Below are 21,123 nucleotides of genomic sequence, written 5' to 3'. Positions count from 1 at the left end.
AGAAAGTTACCAAAGGTCTAAAGAAAAATTAGAGGCTGGAATGTAGTATGTGCTCAGTAAACAATAGCTCTTTGTTATTTTTTCATCCAGATTATAGCACTGGTTCATAAGTAAAGTGAAAGCCACTATTTATCATTATGATTGAAGAAATGATTTAAAGATAAAATTCAACCATCTCTTGTCTGAAAGAGATAAAATTCTAAAATGAAAGAATCTGGAAAGGCTTTTTTTATATAACCACTGACTTACAAGATCCACTAGCAGCAAATGCAGTTACTGTGGACTCCTTAGGGGCAAAACTTGGAAAGCCTACTGCATATCAGGTACTTCTCTTTAAGACAGTAGTAATGACATTTTATATTTATTGAGCATAAAATTCAAATTAAACACTTTTCGAATGCCCACTATGTGTTGGATCTAGTATTAGATCCTAAAGATGCAAAGATGACTAAGTAGGGCCACAGCTCTCCTCTCAAGAAGCTCAGAGTCCAATAAGAGAGATAACATATATACATAATTAATATACATCAATGATAAATGTAATGGCAACAGTTAGAAACCATATTATGGGAATGCAGGTGACAGAACTATGGTAATTCTTCTACAGGGCGGGGAACACGTGTCAGGGCAAATTACCCAGCAGCTAAGGCAAGAGTTAGCAATCTATGGGTTACAGACCAAATCTAACCCACTGCCTGTTTTTGTCTGGCCTTTGAGCTAAGAAAGGCTTTTACATATTTAAACAGCTTTTTAAAGCAAAAGAATAATGTTTCACAAAACATGAAAAGCATATGACATCAAATTTCGATGTCATAAAGTTTTACTGGAATGTAGCCATGCTTGTTAGTTTACATTCTGTCTATGGCTGTTCTTGTCTGCAACAAGAGTCCAGTAGTTGAGACAAAGACCACATGGTTTCCAAAACCTAAAAGATTTAGTATGTAGCCCTTTACAGAAAAAAATCTGTCAACCCCAATCTAAGACTGTATCTTTAGGGCATGTAAGGTCTGGTGAAGCGGGGAAGGGTCTCAGGTGATGTCTTTCCTCACTGGAGGGCCAAATCAACTTTCGCACCCAAGAGAGAACCGGGCGAGTTCAGAGAAATGGCACATGAGGAGAGTAAAGGATGTACTGAGGCTACTTGGGTGGGGGAAGTGAGGGCGAAAATACACAATAGCGTTTACTTTGCACTTATCAGGTTCAAGAAAGGTATTTGCTGATCTATGTGGATGGACAAGTAAAATAAAACTAAATAGAAAATAAGAAACAATCCTGTAGGAGGTCACTGTCTGTTGGTGAGCCATACAAGCTTTTCACTCTTAAACTTTTTTTTTTAGATTTTATTTATTTATTTTTAAAGGGAGGGCAAGGAAAGAGAAAGAGAGGGTGAGAAGCATTGATGTGCAAGAGAAACACTGACTGATTGGCTGCCCCTCACATGCCCCCAACCAGGGTCAGGGACCACAACCCAGGCATGTGCCCTGACCAGGAATGGAATGGGCGACCTTTCTGTTTGCAGGCCCGCGTTCAACCCACTGAGCACACGAGCCTGGGGCACTCTTTACACTCTTGAGTTGCTTCTTAGTTCCAAATCAGCTCTTTGTGCTCACCCCTCCTCTCTTCCCGTGGGTTCTAGTTATTGAGTTTGCTTTTTTCTAAGAGGCAGCAAGGTGTAGTAGCGATAATGCAGATTTGGAAGTTGGGCTTGTGTGACCTTCCTTTGTGATTAAGAAAACTGATCCTCAGAGACTGGGGGTAATGACCACCAACAGGTAGAGACACAGTTTCAAAAAGATTGTTCAAAAGCAGAGATTGGCAATCGATGGCTCATATCTGGTCTGCTGCCTGATCTGTAAATTAAGATTTACTGGCACGTAGCCACACCCACTTGTTTCTGCACTGTCTGTGGCTGCTTTGGTTCTACAACGTCAGAGCTGAATAGTTACAACAGAAATCATGGGGCCTGTAAAGCCAAACTACCTGACCTTTTACAGGAAGTCTGTCGTTCTCTGGTTAAAAGGATACAGTTGTTAGAGAGAAATGAGTCTGGTCCAGAGAGCCCGATTTTCTCTCCTGACAACAACCTGCAGGCTGGATGGGGCTCATCCAATCTCTCTTACTCCTTTGTCCTTTCAGAAATTAACCAATACTTAGGTCTGAAGAGTACTAGGGCAGCGATTTTCAACCTTTTTCATCTCATGGCACACATAAACTAATTGCTAAAATTCTGCAGCACCACATTCTGCACGAAAAAACATACTTTTCACTGACCTGACAAAAAAAATAGGTACAATTTTGATTCATTCACACTGGACAGCTATTATTGTGTTGGCTGCTGTCATTTTTTTGTTTGACAATCTAAGGGGAAAAGGGTCAGTACCCCTAAATAGTCAGGTATTGCATGTTTCAAATAATCTTGCCGCACACCTGTGTGGCCCTTGCAGCATGCCGGTTGAAGATCGCTGTACTAGAGTACAAACTGGTTACCATTCCAGTACCCTTGAGTCTCACTGGGGCCTTAAAAAAGGACAGACTGGTATATTTCAAAACCTACAGCCCAGGCACAGCACTGCAGGCAAGATGAATCTGTAGGTTCTCCCCAGTTGTAAGCGCCCCAGCTCGCTTCCCGCTGTAGCATTCATAATAGAAGACACTCCTCCGCACAGAGTGGGGACAATGCCAAGGTCTTGAATGACCGCGGTGACTATAATCGTCCAAGATACTCATTTTAAAAGCATGATCTTCCATGAGTCTTACACACTACATCCAGGCCAGCTGCCAAACCACAGGTGGGGATTATGGTACACAGCAACTACAGGAAACCGGATCCTCTGGACTAAAGCATCAGGACCGCAATGCACATGCTAAAAGGAATGTGTAAAAGCGGACATAATCTATATGGTTAGACATATTACAGTAAAAAAGATGAAGTGCTGTTAAAAGTCATGTTTTCAAAGATTATTTTACTCTTTGAAAATATACAGGTTATGTCTTATGAAAAAGGATCTAAAAATGTGCACACAACAGAAATTCAATTTTGTAAAAATATTATATACATGTTACATGTATGTATACACACACACATACACATGCACATACTCATATCCAAAATGCTGACACTGAAAGTGATATAACTATGTGTGATTTGTATTTTCTTAGAGTCACTCAGAAGTCTAATAACTATGGGAAGCTCAAATTGTCCAAACTGAACTCCTGATCTTACCTCCAAAATCTACTATTTCCATAGCCCTCCCCATGTCAGTTGAAAGCAACTTCATTCTTCTGGCTGCACAGGATAAAACAAAATAAAACCGAAATTGTCTTTTTGACTACTCTCTTTGTTGTGCTCCACATCTAATCCATCAAAGATCTTATCAACTATACCTCAAAATATATCTGAATATTATCACTTCTCATTGACTCCACTGCCATTCCCCTGGTCCAAGCCAACATTATCTTTTACCTGGATTTCTACAATATTATTCTAATAGCCTCCCTGCTTCTTCCTTTACATCCTTGTGGTCTACCCTCAGTATATAAGCCAGGTAGAGCCTTTAAAAATACAAGTCAGATCATGTCACTCTGCTGCTCAAAATCCTGCAACACCTCCCAGGTATTTCAAGTTCAAGTTCTAAAAATGAGAAGGAATCTCACCAAATCATTCCTTGAAAATAAAGAAACCAGAGAGCAAAACTAATAATTATAGTTAAAACAAAAGCAGGTGACAAAGTAGCCCCACAAACCCCAAAATTCAAGAGGGAGATAACCAACATAACCGTGATATCTGCACAGAATGGATGTTTGTGTGGAAGAAGGAAGTGACAAGCCTTCTGAAAGACAGATGTACTGTAAAAATCACAGCAGACCTATCTGAGAACATCGGTTAAGACTGGGAGGGGTTTCAACCAAACCAAAAGATATGTTCAAGGGGCCCTTGGTAAAGCCTGAAAGGGGTCAGAAAAGGCTGGGAAACATGAACCCCTGAAACCAACCAGTCAAAGCTCCTTTCCAAGACAGGGCATCACATTTAGTAGTTGGGCCATGTAGTATTCTCATAGAATTTTAATTTACTTTATATCTGGGATTATTTCTCTCTCATCCTTTATGTGATATGTATTTGCTCTTTTGCCTCCATCAATATTGCAAAGGGTTTACCTTTTTAAAAAAACTTTACTGGAGAGCATTATGCTAAGTGAAATAAGCCAGGCGGTGAGGGACAAATACCATATGATCTCACCTTTAACTGGAACATAATCAACAAAAGAAAAAAGCAAACAAAATATAACCAGAGACATTGAAATTAAGAACAATGTAACAATAGCCAGAGGGGAGTGGGGAGGGGATAGTGGGGAGAGGGGTCTATAGGAGCTACTATAAAGGACATAAGGACAAAATCAAGGGGGAGGGTAGAGGTAGGAGAGGGAGGTGGGACTGGCTGGGGTGGGGTGGAGGGATGGGGAGAAAATGCAGACAATTGTAACTGAATTAAAAATAATAATAATAATAAACAAAATAAAAACTTTTTTAGATTTTATTTATTTATCTTTAGAGAGAGGGGAAGGAGGGAGAAAGAGAAGGAGAGAAATATCAATTGGTTGCCTCTTGCACACCCTCAACCAGGGACCTGGCCTGCAACCCGGGCATGTGACCTGACCAGGTATCAAACTGGGGGCCTTTCAGTTTGCAGGATGATGCCCAACCCACTGAGCCACACCAGTTAGGGCGGGATTTACCTTTTTATTGATCATCTTAAATCACCAATTTTGGTTTTTATTTATTCTTTCTACTATTTTTACCTATTTTATTAATTTCAGTTTTTATCTGCATTGACTCTAGAATCCCCTTACACCTTTGTGTAAAATTCTATACCATTATCCTAACTTCTTATATGACTTGGGTCTATTTCTTATTTTATTCTTTAACACTTATCAAGACAGACCAAACTTGATTCATATGCAAGGAGATTTTATTATTAAAGTAATAAGGAGGAACTCATTAGAAAGGGTGATGGAGTTTCACTAGCAGTATTAAACTGGAGGTTCTAGAAGATATGTGTAGTTGAAGGCTAAAGTACAGCTAAACAAGAAAAGTAGCCAGTTAATGTAAACTCACTGCAACATATAAAATGTGTGTGTACATTCCCGCCCCTCTCCCGTCTCCAGTATTTGTTCGACAAAGAGAGAAATTTTTGTCTCTTTTGTTCACTACTGTATCACAAGTGCCTACAATGGTGCTAACCACCTAACAGAAGTTCAATAATTTTTTGCTGAATAAATGAATAAATGGGAAAAATCTGTTTCTAATTCTAACTTGAGATTAATAGTTAGTAGTACAAGGTCAAGAAAAAAAATCTCTCTCCTCCCATGATTAACCTTCCTCTCCCCTGTGCCCTGGTCATGTCTCAGTCCTTCTTCTTCAGTTCCTTAAACATTCTGGGACGAAAGCAGCTCTGTTGTGGTTTTGTCTCTGCTTGTTTTATTTTCTCTGTGTAGCAACATTTTGGTGTTTGGCCAGCCTTGCATTCTTTGCAAGGAACAGATTTCATTTCGTTTTTATGGCCTACAAGTAGTTGTAAAAATACTGGCATTCAATTTCTCACAAGTTCCCTCACTTGCTCATTCTGCCTTCATCTCCGGCATGAGATAACCCCATATATGGTTAAATGTTGCTAATAATTGCCATTATTTTATTCTGGACTTCAAAATAACATTTATGATGAAACACTGAAATATTACCTAAAATCAAATACTGTAATCAACAAATTCATCATTAGATCTAGCTTCATGTTTTTTCTCAAAAGCAAACAGTTTTAACATGTTATATCTTAATTAAGGTTTTTAGCAGTTACAAATAATGCAACCGTGGTTGAACTTCCTTCCACAATGATTTTAATTACATGGTATTTTTATGTCTGATTTGAACAACACTGACAGAGCAATAAAGATATATATTCCTTCAAGATCTTAACCTATCTTTCATAATATGGAGTACACACAGAACTTCAACAACAGCAACTTTTTTAAGTGTTTAACTCAAAGTTTTATTTATACACCCATGTAACTACCACCCAGAAGAAGAGAGAACATTCCCAGAAGTTTGTTCCTTTTTTTTTGCTGAATAGTAACTCATTGTATGAATATACCACATTTTCCATTTCTTTGTTGATGGGCATTTGGATTTGGTTCCAGCTTTTGGCTGTTATTATAAATAGTGCTGCTATAAATATTTTTGGATAAGTCCTTACGTACACAACTCTTTTCAGCTGCACATATACCCAGGAGAATATCTGACTGGACATAAGGTAGGCATATGTTTTGCCAAGCAGCTGTAACAAGTAGTTTTCCCAAGTGGCTATACTAGTCTACACTCCTCTATTTGACTGACATTTAATCAAAGAATGTCTAACGTTTTTCCCCTTGTGCTTCCTATCCTGACCCATAGAAACTATAAAATAATAAATGTTTGCTGTTTTAGGTCACTACATTTTAAGGAACTTCTGGTTTAATGAACATATACACATGCTGGGTGGCTGGTGCACCCCAGTTTCACGAGACCAGAGCTGTCTCTCTTGGGACCCTTCTGGACCCAGCCGTTGTACTTCTTTATCTGAGTGTTCATCTGTAGCCTTTATAAGAGTGTTTCTAGATTTTCCCTCTTAGATGCAACCTTTTAAATGAGAAATAAACTAAGACTCACAGCAATAAAGTAACTTGTGTAGGTACACACTGCTTATAAGTGGCAGAACTGGGATTCAAACTGAGACAGGCTGAGCCTCTCGTAAATGGAGGGGAATGCTCTCCAGTTATTTTTTAAGCCTCTCCAAGATAAGTTTAAAGTTTCTTTTTAGGCACACTCCAAAGCAGGAACCTAGAAAGCATGAAGAAATAAAAGGCAGACCCTGGCAGCAGTTCAGGGGATCATACTCTTCTTAGTGTGCGCTCCCTTGATTAATCAAGCTCGTTCCCTTTCTCCTTTCCCTCCACCTTGTTTTCAGTAAACGTCTCCTTCTGAATCAGTTTCACCTCCTCTCTTTTCCTTTAATTCTCACCCAAGAGTATGTTCAAGATTTTAGAGGGGAGGGGAGAGAGATAGAGAAACACTGATGTGAGAGAGATGTAAGGATGACCCGCTCTAACCACCTGGGCCACCCAGCCAGGGCTGGCCTCCTCTCTGGATTTCTATCTTTGGGGGATAGGGCAAGAACCACTTCACCAGTGACAAAACCAGGAAAATCTGACTAAGAAACCAAAATCTTAACCATTTTACTCACTGAATATGTCTTCACAGGAACTAATAACATAAAATACTTTATTGGGGAAAAAAGCATTAGGCAGATTATAATCAGAATGTTGTTTTTATTTTTAAATAACTGCCTGATTTAAGACCTTTGATGTCTACTTGAATAAAATAAATTGTTTATTAATTTTTTAAAAGAAGATGAATGATATATCCTGCTCTAAAATAATTCAGAAATGGGAGGAAAGAGAGAGTTAAATGAATCAATGTCGGCCTACAGTAATAATTGTATGTGGTCATATATGGGGGTTTTGTATACCTTTATAATTTTTATATTTGAAATTTTTCACAATTTAAAAAAAAACTTATTTTTAGGTTTTTCAACCTTGGCACTCTGACACTTTGGTCTGAATAAATTCTTTTCTGTGGGGGTTGCCCTGTGCATTATAGAATGTTCAGCAGAATCCCTGGCCTCTACCCATTAGATGCCAGTAGTGCTACGACCCCACCATTGTGACAACCAAAATTTCCAGACATTGCCAAATGTCTCCCAGGGAGAAAATTGAGCCCCATTGCTTTAAAACAAGGGTGCTTGTTATTATTAGAAGTCCTAGCCTTGGCAAAACCACAATACCTTAGGAAAACTGCAGGATATAAGTGTACAAAAGTCATCTGCATTTCTATAGAAGAATGACTAACAAAATTTAAAAACAAAACACACATTATTTACATTAACAACAATAAGAAGGTACTTAATAATTAATCAAAAGAAATATTTTTTCTCTAAACAACATTATATAATATAAAAACACTGAATACCTAAGTAAATGGAGAAACATACTATGTTACAGATAGGAAGACAATATCATAATGATGGCTATTGTTCTCAAAATTATCTTTGAGTATGATTTATATGGAGGAAGAAAGGGCTAAAAAGGACCAAGACATCCTAAAGAACTAAGCAGGGAGCATGTCCTATTCGATATGAAGACATTTTGCAAAACTATAGTAGTAATTAAAATAGAGTGAAATTGGACTTCCAGCCAGGATGGAGGTGTAGGTAGATACACTGTGCCTCCTCGCACAACCAAAAAACAAACAACAAATTTAAAAACAAAAAAAACCCAGAACTGCCAGAAAATCAAACTGTATGGAAATCCAACAGCCAAGGAGTTAAAGTAACATTCATCCAGACTGGTAGGAGGGGTAGAGAGGAGCAGCTGGGGTGGAGAGGACTCACAGCAAGGCAGCATCTGGTGGATGGGCAGTCCCACATTCACGTGTGGGTAAACCAGGAGGAAAAACTGGGGAGCGAGACAAACTGTGCAACCCAGGGTTCCAGCATGGGGAAATAAAGCCTCAAAACCTCTGAATGAAAAACCTGTGGGGATTGCAGCAATGGAATAAATTCCCAGCCTCACAGGAGAGTGCATTGGACAGACCCACAGGGTCCTAGAACATACACAAACCCACCCACCCAGGAATCAGCATCAGAAGGGCCCAATTTGCTTGTGGGTAGCAAGGAAAGTGACTGAAAGTTGGCCCAGAGCTAAGCAAGCAGCATTGTTCACTTTTGGGCCCCTCACCCATATACACACCACATACACCACCAAGCAGCAAAGTGGGTTGCTCCACTCTGGCCAATACCTAAGGCTCCACCCCTAAGACTCTGCTGAGACAAAAAAAAAAAAAAAAAAAAAAAAAAAAAAAACCCCAAATGAAAGAACAGAGTAAATCTCCAGAAAAAATACAATTAAAGCAATAAAGAGATTGCCAATGTATCAGATACAGAATTCAGAAAACTAGTAATGAGGATGCTCACAGAAATGGATGAGTATGGTTGCAAAATAGAGGAAAAAGTGAAGCCTATGAAAAGTGAAATAAAGGAAAATGTACAGGGAACCAACAGTGATGGGAGGGAAACTGGGACTCAAATCAACGGTTTGGACCAGAAGGAAGAAATAAACATTTAACCAGAACAGAATAAAGAAACAAGAATTCAAAAAAATGAGGAGAGGTTTAGAAACCTCTGGGACAACTTTTCTAAGTGTTCCAACATCCGAATCAAGGGGTGCCAGAAGGAGAAGAGGAAGAATAAGAAATTGAAAACTTATTTGAAACATAATGAAGGAGAACTTCCCCAATCTGGCAAAGGAAATAGACTTCCAGAAAGTCCAGGAAGCTCAGAGAATCCCAAAGAAGTTGGACCCAAGGAAGCACACACTAAGGCACATTATAATTACATTACCCAAGGTTAAAGATAAGGAGAGGTTCTTAAAAGCTTAAAAGCAGCAAGAGAAAAGGAGACAGTTACATACAAAGGAGTTCCCATTAGAATATCAGCTGATTTCTTACAGTTAAGAAGGGGCTGGAAAGAAGTATTTGAAGTCATGAAAGGCAAGGACCTACATCCAAGATTACTCTATCCAGCAAAGCTATCATTTAGAATGGAAGGGCAGATAAAGTGCTTCCCAGATAAGGTCAAGTAAAGGAGTTCATCATCACCAAGCCCTTATTATATGAAATGTTAAAGGGACTTATCTAAGAAAAAGAAGAAGATCAAAAGTATGAACAGTAAAATGACAACAACAGCATAACTATCAACAACCAAACCTAAAAAAACAAAAACAAAAATGAACTAAGCAAACAACCAGAATGGGAACAGAATCACAGAAAAGGAGATCACATGGAGGGTTATCAGAGGGGAGGATGGGGAAAGGGGGAAAAGGTATAGGGAATAAGAAGCATAAATGGTTGGCACTAAATAGACAGGGGGAGGTTAAGGATGTTTTAAGAAATGTATAAGCCAAAGAATTTGTATGTATGACCCATGGAGATGAACTAAAGTGGGGGAATGCTGGTGGGAGGAGGGGGTGCAGGGAGGAGAGGAATAATGGGGGAAAAGGACAACTGGAATAGCATAATTAATAAAATATCTTTAAAAAATAAAATAAAACAAAAGCATTTCCAACTATGAAATTCCCTCCCCCCCAAATAGAGTGAAATTGAAGAGAGAGATCTCACTAGCAGAATAATGCATATATGGATATTTAATGTTTAACCTAGCTGGTACTAAACATTACTAAGGAAAAAGCCACTATTCCATAAATATTTCTGGGAAACTGGCTGCCTATGTGGAAAAAAATACAAAATGAATATGTATCTCACATTTAAAAATAAGTTCCACACTGATTAATAAATTTTGGATTGATTAACGTGAAAGGAAAATTTTTTAAGTTTTAGAAAAAACATAGGAGACTATTTTTATGACCTTAGGATAAGAAAGAATTTCTTTACAAAACACAAAAAAGTTCAAACCATAATGGAAGAGTGATAAATGCAACAAGTTTAAATTTTCTATTCATTGATACTACTTGGCCATAAAAAAAAAGGAAATCTTACCCTTTGTGTCAGCATGGATGGACGTGGAGAGCACTATGCTAAGTGAAAGAAGCCAAACAGAGAAAGACAAGTACCATATGATTTCACTCATACATAGAATCTAAAGAACAAAAGGAATGAACAAGCAAAATAGAAACAGATCCATACAGAGATAGAGAGCAGGCTGACAGCCATGGGGGTGGTGCTTGCTGTGTGGGGAGTAAAGGGATTAAGCAAAAGAAAAAAAAGAGAGAGAGAACTCATGGACATGGACAACTGTGTGATTTGCCAGGGAAAGGGGGAGTGTGGGGGAGCATGGGGGAGATAAATGGTGATGGAAGGAGTCTTGACTTGGGGTGACAAACACACAATACAGTGTATAGATGTTATATTGTGGAATTGTGCATCTAAAACCTGTATTATTTTGTTAACCAGTGTCACCCCAATAAATTTAATAAAAAGGAAAAATTTACATTCATCAAAGAGATTGTAAAGTTAAAAGACAAGTTAATGAGATAAGCAATTTATAACATATATATCAGATAAATGCTACCACAAAGTAAGACAAACCTTAGCATTCAGAAAAATGGGCAAAAGTCATGAACAGGATTTCACAGAAGAGAACCATAAATGGTCAGTGAAAATATAAGGTATTCAAGCTCATTAATCAGGTAATTACAAATTAAAATCATGAGCTACCATTTACTCTTACCCAATTAGAAAAATTAAAAATCCAGGCTGTACTATGTAATTAAATTAAGAAGGTTATAAAATGCATTATAATTCTGTACACTAAATGATCCAAATTTTTATTATCTAAAAATATGATGCTGATTTACATAAAGTTTAAAAATATATATATGTAACTGAAAGTAACATCAAATATTACCAGTGAAAAAAAGAAAAGCCCAGTGGTTAAAATATGGATCCTTAGAAAGTTTTATGCTCTGATGGTGGCAGTACAAACTACTGCAAACATTTTGGAAAACAATTTGGCATCACCCAGTGAAATTCAATATGTATATTCCCTATGATCCAGCAGTTCTATTCCTAAGTGTGTATCTTAGGGAAACTCTTAAACAGAACACCTTAAAAAATGTGCATAGCCCCAAACCAGAAACAACTCTAATGTTAAGCAATAGTGTAAATATATAAATAAGCTATATTATACCTATAATAGAGTGGCAATAAAAACAAATTAATGATAGCTATACACTTCAAAACAGCTAAATCTCAAGTAATGTTAAGCAAAAGAAAAAAAAAGAAGGGAAAAAGACAACTGACAGAAAAAAACACAGATTGTGATGCCATTTATGTAAAGTCATCAACAGGCAAACTAAACAGAGATGGGAAAAATATGACAATGTTGCCATACTCAGTGAGTTCTCGGAGCATCCTGATCACCAGTATTTTGAACTCTGCCTGTGATAGGTTGGCTATCTTCTTTTGTTTAGTTCTTTTTCTGGTGTTTTGTTCTTTTCTTTCATTTGGGCTATGTTTCTTTGTTTCCTCAATTTGGCAGCCTCCCTGTGTTTGTTTCTGTGTATTAGGCAGAGCTGCTTTGACTCCCTGTAAAAGGCACCGGTCTGGATCAATGTGACTTATTTAAAGCCGTGGTTGTCAGACTTCCATACAGTTTGATTTTCTGATGGTTCTGGGTGTTATTTGTTTTGAGATTTAGTTGTAATTCTTTTTGTGGTTGGACAAGGAGATGTAGCCTGTCTACCTAAATCTCCATCTTGACTGGAAGCCCTCTACATGAACATATCTTGAAAGATAAAGGCAAAAAACACAGTTTTAAATGCCTTGATTTTTTCCCTAATCTCTCTTAGTTTGGAAGAATTAGATCAGTGAGCTCTGTATCAATTTTTTGGAGCCATTATATTTAAGACTATGACTCAGTTTAACATAAAGTTGAACAGAATGGCTGAATAATTTATTAAAACAGAAAATGATATTCAAAATATCAAAGTTATAAGGCCAGTCACTGGAAAAACTAGGACTACTACTGGGCTTGAAATGACTACCTAAAAACATCAAGGATAAATAGTATATTTAAAATTCCATTGTTGTACCTAAATGTAGAACTAAAGCTAAATTATCAGCCAGCCTAAGCTATTTGTTTTCATTCCTTTTCCCACTCATTAAATTCTTTGCTTCTATTTTCAGTTTTTAAAAAGTCTGGCTTATATACAGTAGTCTGTAAGGAAGACTCTCTGGACCACCCCAGAATGAAAGTATGTTTTCTTCTACAAAATTCTTTCATAGAATTTATATGCTCACAGGTGATTACCTTATGCCTCCTATTATTCTGTAATTGGAACTGACCAGGAAGGCAAGAGGTGCCAACCAAACTGAACATAACTGGAAATTCATAAGAAAAGCTTAACTTTCATACTTAACGAGTTAAGGCAGGTAGAACTGTGAAGACCCTCCTTGTTGCTGTCTTCAACAACTTCTGCATATACGAGGTCTGTCTGGCAAAAGTCCAGACAATGTTAATATAATGAGAATGGTTTGCATTACATTGATGTAACCTGGCAGCCAAGGAGCATGGACTAGAATTCACATGCATGAACAATGACTTCACTGTAATAGTCAGTGGGTATGGTAGATGCCACTGAATGAGCTTGTGTACTGAGTGGCCATCACATTCAAAATGACTGAGCGAGGATGTTTATCAGGGCCAAGATGGAGGCATAGGTAGACACACTGTGGCTCCTAGCACAACCAAAAGAAGGACAACAACAAATTTTAAAACAACCAGAACTGACAGAAAATCGAACTGTGTGGAAGTCCGACAACCAAAGAGTTAAAGAAGAAACATTCATCTAGACTGGTAGGGAGGGTGGAGATGGGCACCCGGGTCAAGAGGACTCACTGCAAGGTGGCAGCTGGAGGACTGGGTGAAGCAGTGACTTGCAGACTAGGCAGTCCCACATTTGTGTGTAGACAAACTGGAAGGAACAACTAGGGAGCAAGACAGACGGCGCAACCCAGGGCTCCAGTGTGGGGAAATAAAGCCTCAAAGCCTCTGACTGAAAACACGTGTGGGGGTTGGGGCAGCAGCAGGAGAAACTCCCAGCCTCACAGGAGAGTTCACTGGAGAGACCTACAGGAACCTAAAATGTACACAAACCCACCCACCAGGAATCAGCACCAAAAGGGCCCAATTTGATTGTGGGTAGCTGGGAAAGTGACTGAAAACGGGCAAAGAGCAGAGCAAGCAACACTGCTCCTTCTCAGACCCCTCCCCCACATACAGCATCACAATATAACCAGGTGGGTTGCCCCACCCTGGTGAACACCTAAGCCTCCACCTGTTACTACTTAACAAGGGTGCCAAGAGAAAAAAAAAAAAGCCCAAATGAAAGAACAGTTCAAAGTGCCAGAAAAAATACAACTAAGCAACAAAGAGATAGCCAACCTATCAGATACACAGTTCAAAACAGTGGTTATCAGGATGCTCCAGGAACTCAATGGGCACTTCAACAGCTTTAAAAAGACCCAGGCAGCAATGAAGGTTGCATCATGTGAAATAAAGAAAAATCTACAGGGAACCAACAGTGATGGGAAGGAAACCAGGACTCAAATCAACAGTTTGGAGAAAAAGAAACATTCGATGAGAACAGAATGAAGAAACAACAATTCAAAAAAATGAGGACAGGCTTAGGAACATCCAGGACAACTTTAAACATTCCAACATCCAAATCATAGGGGTGCCAGAAGGAAAAAAGGAAGAGCAAGAAATTGAAAACTTATTTGAAAACATAACGAAGGAGAACTTCCCCAATATGGCAAAGCAAATAGACTTTCAGGAAGTCCAGGAACCTCAGTGAGTCCCAAAGAAGTTGGACCCAAGGAGGAACACACCAACACACATCATAATTACATTAGCCAAGATTAAAGATAAGGAGAGAATCTTAAAAGCAGCAAGAGAAAAGGAGACAGTTACCTACAAAGAAGTTCCCATTAGACTGTCAGCTGATTTCTCAAAAGCAACCTTGCAGGCAAGAAGGGACTGGAAAGAAGTATTTGAAGTCATGAAAGGCAAGGACCTACATCCAAGATTACTCTATCCAGCAAAGCTATCATTTATAATAGAAGGGCAGATAAAGTGCTTCCCAGATAAGGTCAAGTTAAAGGAGTTCATCATCACCAAGTCTTTATTGTATGAAATGTTAAAGGGCCTTATCTAAGAAAAAGAAGATCAAAACTATGAACAGTAAAATGACAACAAACACACAGCTATTAACAACCAAACCTAAAAAAAAAAAAAAAAAAGAAAAGAAAAAAACAAGGACAAACTAAGCAAACAACTACAACAGGAACAGAATCACAGAAATGGAGATGACATGGAGGGTTATCAGTGGGGGAGTGGAAGGGGGAGAGAGGGGGAAAAGGTATAGACAATAAGTAGCATAGTGGTAGGTAGAAAATAGATGGGGGTGGTGGTGTTAAGAATAGTATAGGAAATGTATAAGCCAAAGAACTTATATGTACAACCCATGGACATGAACTAAAGGGGAAGGGGGATGCTTGTGGGAGAGGGAGTGCAGGGCAGAGGGGAATAAAGGGGGGGAAATAGAAGAACTATAATAGCATAATCAATAAAATATATTTTTAAAAAATGAGTGAGTAGAGCAATGAATCTGCATCAAATTTTGTGTTAAATTGAATATTCCTCCATGGAAATTATTCAGGTGATTCAAAAAGGCCACAGCTATGAGCTACAGGTGATTGGCAGCTTCATCAGGACACATGCCTGGTCATGCATCACTCTCGTGCAGAGTTTTTTTGCAAAACATCAAATTACCCAGGTGACGCAGCCCCCTCCCGCCCCCAACAGCTCAGATTTGGCACCCTGTGACTTCTGGCTTTTCCTAAAACTACAATTACCTTTGAAAGGTTAGAGATTTCAGATCATCAATGAGATTCAGGCAAATATGATGGGGCAGCTGATGGAGATTGGCCAAACTGTGTGAGGTCCCAAGTTGCCTACTTGAAAGGGGACTGAGGCATCACTGTCCTATGTACAATGTTTCTTGTATCTTCTATCTTCTTCAATACATGTCTCTATTTTTCATAATACATGTTTGGATACCTTATGGTATCCTTAAGGTCCTGAGACCGTATATTCCTGAGCCATCTGGTAACCTTTCCAAGCCTTCAAGGCTGACTATTTTCAGTATTTTAGTACTAAATAATACTAAAATAAGTATTAAAGTACTCATTTTAAATAATTTTTCCAGAATAAAGATGTTTATAGAATGGTAAATGCAAAGGATCGCCAACTCAGGGCTGCGAATTCCTACTGTCGTGACTCTAACTAACATGGAATATTTACAACTTGGTACTTATTCATGGAATAATTTTATATGTTTCTGCCTTATTCCCCAATTAACTCTTATTTGAGAGCAGGGACTCCATCTTAAAAGAGGCAGTATGGTCTAAATTAGACCTGCCTCAGCCAAAGTAGCTCTGCTCTTATCTATTTTTTTATTGGAATTCTGGGTATGACTGATTCAAAAAGGAGTTGAAGTGCTATTATTTTATTTTGCTTTTAAGTTTAAAAAAATTCATGAACCCCACTAACATTAAAAAGACTGATAATACCAAGTGTTAGCAAAGACTGTGAAACAACTAGGACACATTAATGTATAGTTTAGACATACATGAATGGTACAGCCATACATGAATGATTCATATACTCTGGAAAACAGGAAGTAGCTGTTAAAGATACACAGATCTAGATCTAGATGTAGAGATATACATACATCTTATCCAGTGATTATACTCACTGTTATAATCCCCAAAGAACTTAATGCTTATGTCCACCAAAAGTAATGTACAAAAATGTTCTTAGCAACTTTACCCATAATATCCAAAAGCTAGAAACACCAAATGTCCATCAATGGAACAATGGATAAATTGTGTTAAGTTTAAAAAATACAGTAATGAAAAACAATGAACTACTACTATTTACTATATTATAGATGAATCTCATGTTAAATAAAAGAAGCTAGGCACAAAATAATAGTTATGATTGCATTTATATGAAGTTTAAAAACAAGCAAGATTGATTGTTCTTGAACTTCATATACAACCTCATTTCACTTCTGGCGATAGAGGTTGGAATAGTGGTTACTTTTGGGTTGAAGAGGGTATTGAATAAGAAGGAGCATAAAAGAGCCTCCTTTTTTACTAGCATCCATACTGGGTGCTAGTATGTTTCTGTATCTTGATATGGATAGTGATTGCACAAATGTATATGGATGTAAACATTCATCAAATTGTACAATGAATATTTATGCATTTACTATATGTTATACCTTAATTTTTACAAACTCATATAATGGTATGTCTTGGGAATAAGCATTGGAAGTTCTAGCCATGGTTCTGTTATTTCTTGACAAAGCGCAGAAGTTCACTGTATGTTCACACCATATATGAAATACTAAGGTCTCTTTCCCTTCAGGAATCCATTAATTCAAAATTTCTATGAATTTTCTTGGCCTTCATGTTTGACTTAAACATAGTAAGTATATATGCAAAATGATCTTTCCCTGAATTTTACCGCATATAACTTGAGCATATCTCTTTAGTCCCTACTTGGAAAGACTGAGGAGTCTAATAGACTTATTTTATATTAACAGAAGGAACTAGCATTAGAATCTCTGAGTCAACACATAAGCACACAAAGTGAAATGTTTACCTAAAAATACAGGTGATTAGAAACTAGTTACGGTTTATTATCTAAAAAAGCAATAAACTTTGATGACAATAGCTAGAACTGTAACTTGTTTGAACCAATAAAAATAACAGAGCCACTGGAGTGATAATACTTAGTAATCTGTAATCAATAACTGAAAGTTAGGTGCAGAAAGGTATCTGTTCTTTTCAAAATGTTCATAGTAGCACAATTTACAATAGCCAAGTGCTGGAAGCAACCTAAGTGACCATCAGTAAATGAATGGATCAAAAAACTATGGTATATTAACACAATGGAATACCATGCAGCAGAAAGAAAGAAGGAGCTCCTACCCTTTGGGACAGCATGGATGGATCTGGAGAGTATTATGCTAAGTGAAATAAGCCAGGCAGTGAAAGACAAATGCCATATGATCTCACCTATAAGTGGAACACACAAAACAAACAAGCAAGCAAAATATAATCAGAGACATTGAAATTAAGAACAAACTGACAATAACCAGAGGGGAGGTGGGAGGGGATAATGGGGGGAAAAAGGGGAAGGGCTCTCAGGAACAAATGTAAAGGTCGCATGGACAAAACCAAAGGGGGTAGGATCAAGGGTGGGAGGTGGGGATGGCTGGGATAGGAGGGAGTAGTAGGGGAAAAATGGAGACAACTGTACTTGAACAACAATAAAAAAAAGTGAAAATAAAAAAAATCAATACTTACTGTACAAGTTCTATACATTAGAAACAAATCAAGACATTCCTTTATAGGGGCAAGCAGGGTACACAAGGGAAGTATACTACTTTTTCTTTTTTTTTTTTACGGGGGTATATATTACTTTTATAAATGGAAAAAATAAAAAATAAAATTGTTCTTACCCACTTTTCTTCACAAGGAGATGCTACCTGAATTTAACAGTAGTCTCCTTTTTTAAAAAGGATTCTGAATTTTTAATTTATTAGACAGCGTGGAAATAATGTGTTTAGATTATTTTACAAAAAGAGCTCAAGCTGCTCAGAAGCAGCAATGGGCTTGCTGGGGAAAAAACAATTCTTCAGACTACTGCACAGAGAGGAGTCTCCATTTTTATCGCCTCACTCCAGATATGTAAGACATCAAGTCAGGTTATCAGATTAAGTAAGAGTACACTAGTCATCATTTCATGAGAAAGGAAAAAAATGCAATGGTTTTAGAAGTATGTGATTCTAAGGGACTTCCTGAATGGATTATAGATTAAGCTTTCAAATTCCAGCCTGTTGTAAAGATCAAAAGAAGTATCCATCAGATGACAACAAAAGCACTGCATGTAATAGCATGCCAAAAAAAAAGCACTAACCCACTCAGACCAAGTCATGGATTCTAATTCTGGCCTTGCCATCTAAATTTGAGTAAATCATTTTGATCTTTCTGACTCAGTCTTCCTATCTGTAAAATCAGGAGACTGTGTTAGATAATTTTAGCTTTATTTTTTTCTTTATCACTATAAATTCCTAAATGCTCAGAATTTACTACATGCTCACCAACATGGTAGATGCTTCTCCTGATATTTACCTTAATCTACACAAAAGCCAACTATCCTTACTAATGAGAATATCTAGAAATTAGAAATCAAAAGCCACTACAATTGAATGATGGGCATTAAAGCCTGAGGTCCGTGATAAAGGCCTGTCACCGCTACATATTGGGTTTGCCTCCATTAAGTTAATAAAAAGAACCACAATTCATAAATAAATAAACAAACAAACAAATAAATAAAGTAACTGAAATGTTCCATAATGAATTGGCTAAAGGATTTTTTAAAAACTTAGTGATGAAGCTATATCTGTTCAAGAAAAGGTCTGCAGTTTTTATATATATATATACACACACACACATATACACACATATATTAAGATACACACACATACATACATACATACATAGACACACACACATCTTTATTAGCTGAACAGAGTCAAAATAAAAAACATGACATCTACTCACTTTGACAGAGATACTCCCCCAGCTTTCCCAATCATCTCTTCATGGTGTAATACTGAGTAGTTCCACGGAATATGGAGGAACTTTAAGAGGGTTCTCATCCATCGTTCAGGATGTAAGACAAGTTGTTCATAGTGAACTAACATGCATTTTTTATAGCCAACCTCCATACACTGGTTATACATGGTTTCTATGGCACGATTCCACTTGGTCAAACAGTCCCTGTAACTGTTCAGGTCAAACCCAGCTATAGTAACTTTTCGAGAAATCATTGAATGCACTGATGCCCGGCCATCTCGAACCATCAGGAGAAATTTGGCATTGGGAAATAACCTAGCAAGGTAAGTTAAGGATTTCAGGGCAAAAGGATCTTTATTACATAAATAAGGAGCGGGCTCCCCATGCTTAACAATGATTTCTAGTAAGAAGGCTTGCATGGCAGAATCCAGCACTTCATCGGTGACACCAGCCTCATCCAAGCGTATTTTCTCTTTACTCGACCGTGACCACATCTGCTTCAGGGCCAGGATTCGGGGAATGACTCTGGTTTCCTCTCCACAGCGAATGTCAGGATGTGCGTCTAACATGGCCCTCATGAGTGTGGTTCCACTCCGAGGCACACCTCCAATAAAAATTAAAGGCATATCTTTGTGATAGGCGAAGGTTTTGTTGGCTTTGATGTCCAGGCCAGGTTGTACAGTGGTCTTTGTGCTCTCCAATTTGAGGGGCTGACTACGCTCCTCTATTCGGTGATGGCATTCCATGGCGTGTTGGCCCAAGTAAAACACAGTCACAGAACTAATCACCAGACATGCCAATAGTAAGTTCTGCTTCAGTTTTCCAACCATCTTGATGTGGTTATCTTTCTGTTAAACAGATATTTTGCTCAAAATGATTTCCAGAAACTGTTCAGGCCATGGAGATTCTACTTCAGAAAGATGATCGACATCTAATAGGAAAAGGAACAAGTTATTTTACCATCATTAATATCGCTTACAAATTAGTCATTAGTTATCACTATAACATTTTAGCTGGAAAGAAGCTGAAGCTGTCTTAGATGCTTTGATATTCTTACAAAGCAAATATACAAAAATGCAAGCAAAAATAAATCAACATTTCCAATCAAAAACAATTATAGAAACAGATGCTTCTTAATACAACAATTCTGAAGCTATGCACAAAATGGAAAATTAAAAAAAAATACTATCAGTGACTCAAGTGAATATTTAGTATGTCCAAGGATATAAGGAGTCTAACCCAAGGCTCATCTCTGATATTTAGATTTGATTCATCCCCAAGAAGTCATTATCTCCACATTCTACAAGAAAAAGAAATTACAGAAGAAATATACAACTTCTAAATCTTTAACACATATTCAGTTTATTCATCCTGCAAATTATTTACTTAGGTACTACAGGCCACATACTTGGGCTTGGCTGAGGATAAATGTTGAAAAGGACAGCAGTGCAGCGACCACTGCTCTCAGGAAACAAAGTCATATGAACAGACAGATATGCAAACAATGACAATAATGTGATAAGGGCCTTAGTAGAAATAATCACAGGGGACAATGGAAGTATAATAAAAAGGAGCAAATAAGTCTGTCTACCTCAGGATGCTATAAAGGCCTTACAGAAAGTAAGAGGGACAGCTACTCTAAGCAATAGGAACTTAAGTGAAAAAGCACAATAGCGTGACAGAATATGGCATAATTAATTAACAAGAAGTAGTTCAGGAGAACTGGTGTACAGGGTGCAAAGAAAAGCGTGTGTGCGCCCGTGTGTGTGCGCCCATATGTGTGTGTGTGATCTAGCCTTCAGAAACACA

At 37.8% G+C, this 21,123-nt stretch overlaps 1 protein-coding gene across 2 annotated transcripts in view; it reads right to left on the bottom strand.

The window, feature by feature from the left end:
* The window catches only part of TPST1 (tyrosylprotein sulfotransferase 1), a 109,958-nt gene that overhangs the window by 50,323 nt on the left and 38,512 nt on the right, over window positions 1–21,123 (bottom strand). For both annotated transcript variants that reach the window (XM_024571635.3, XM_045204573.2), the window contains exon 2: window positions 19,300–20,245. In XM_024571635.3, coding sequence (XP_024427403.2) covers window positions 19,300–20,144 — 845 coding nt within the window. In that variant the 5' untranslated portion in view covers window positions 20,145–20,245. The remainder of the gene's footprint in view (window positions 1–19,299; window positions 20,246–21,123) is intronic.

Source organism: Desmodus rotundus, chromosome 1, assembly GCF_022682495.2.
Source record: "Desmodus rotundus isolate HL8 chromosome 1, HLdesRot8A.1, whole genome shotgun sequence".
NCBI classification, from domain to species: domain Eukaryota; kingdom Metazoa; phylum Chordata; class Mammalia; order Chiroptera; family Phyllostomidae; genus Desmodus; species Desmodus rotundus.
This window is presented reverse-complemented; position numbering and strand designations above follow the sequence as displayed.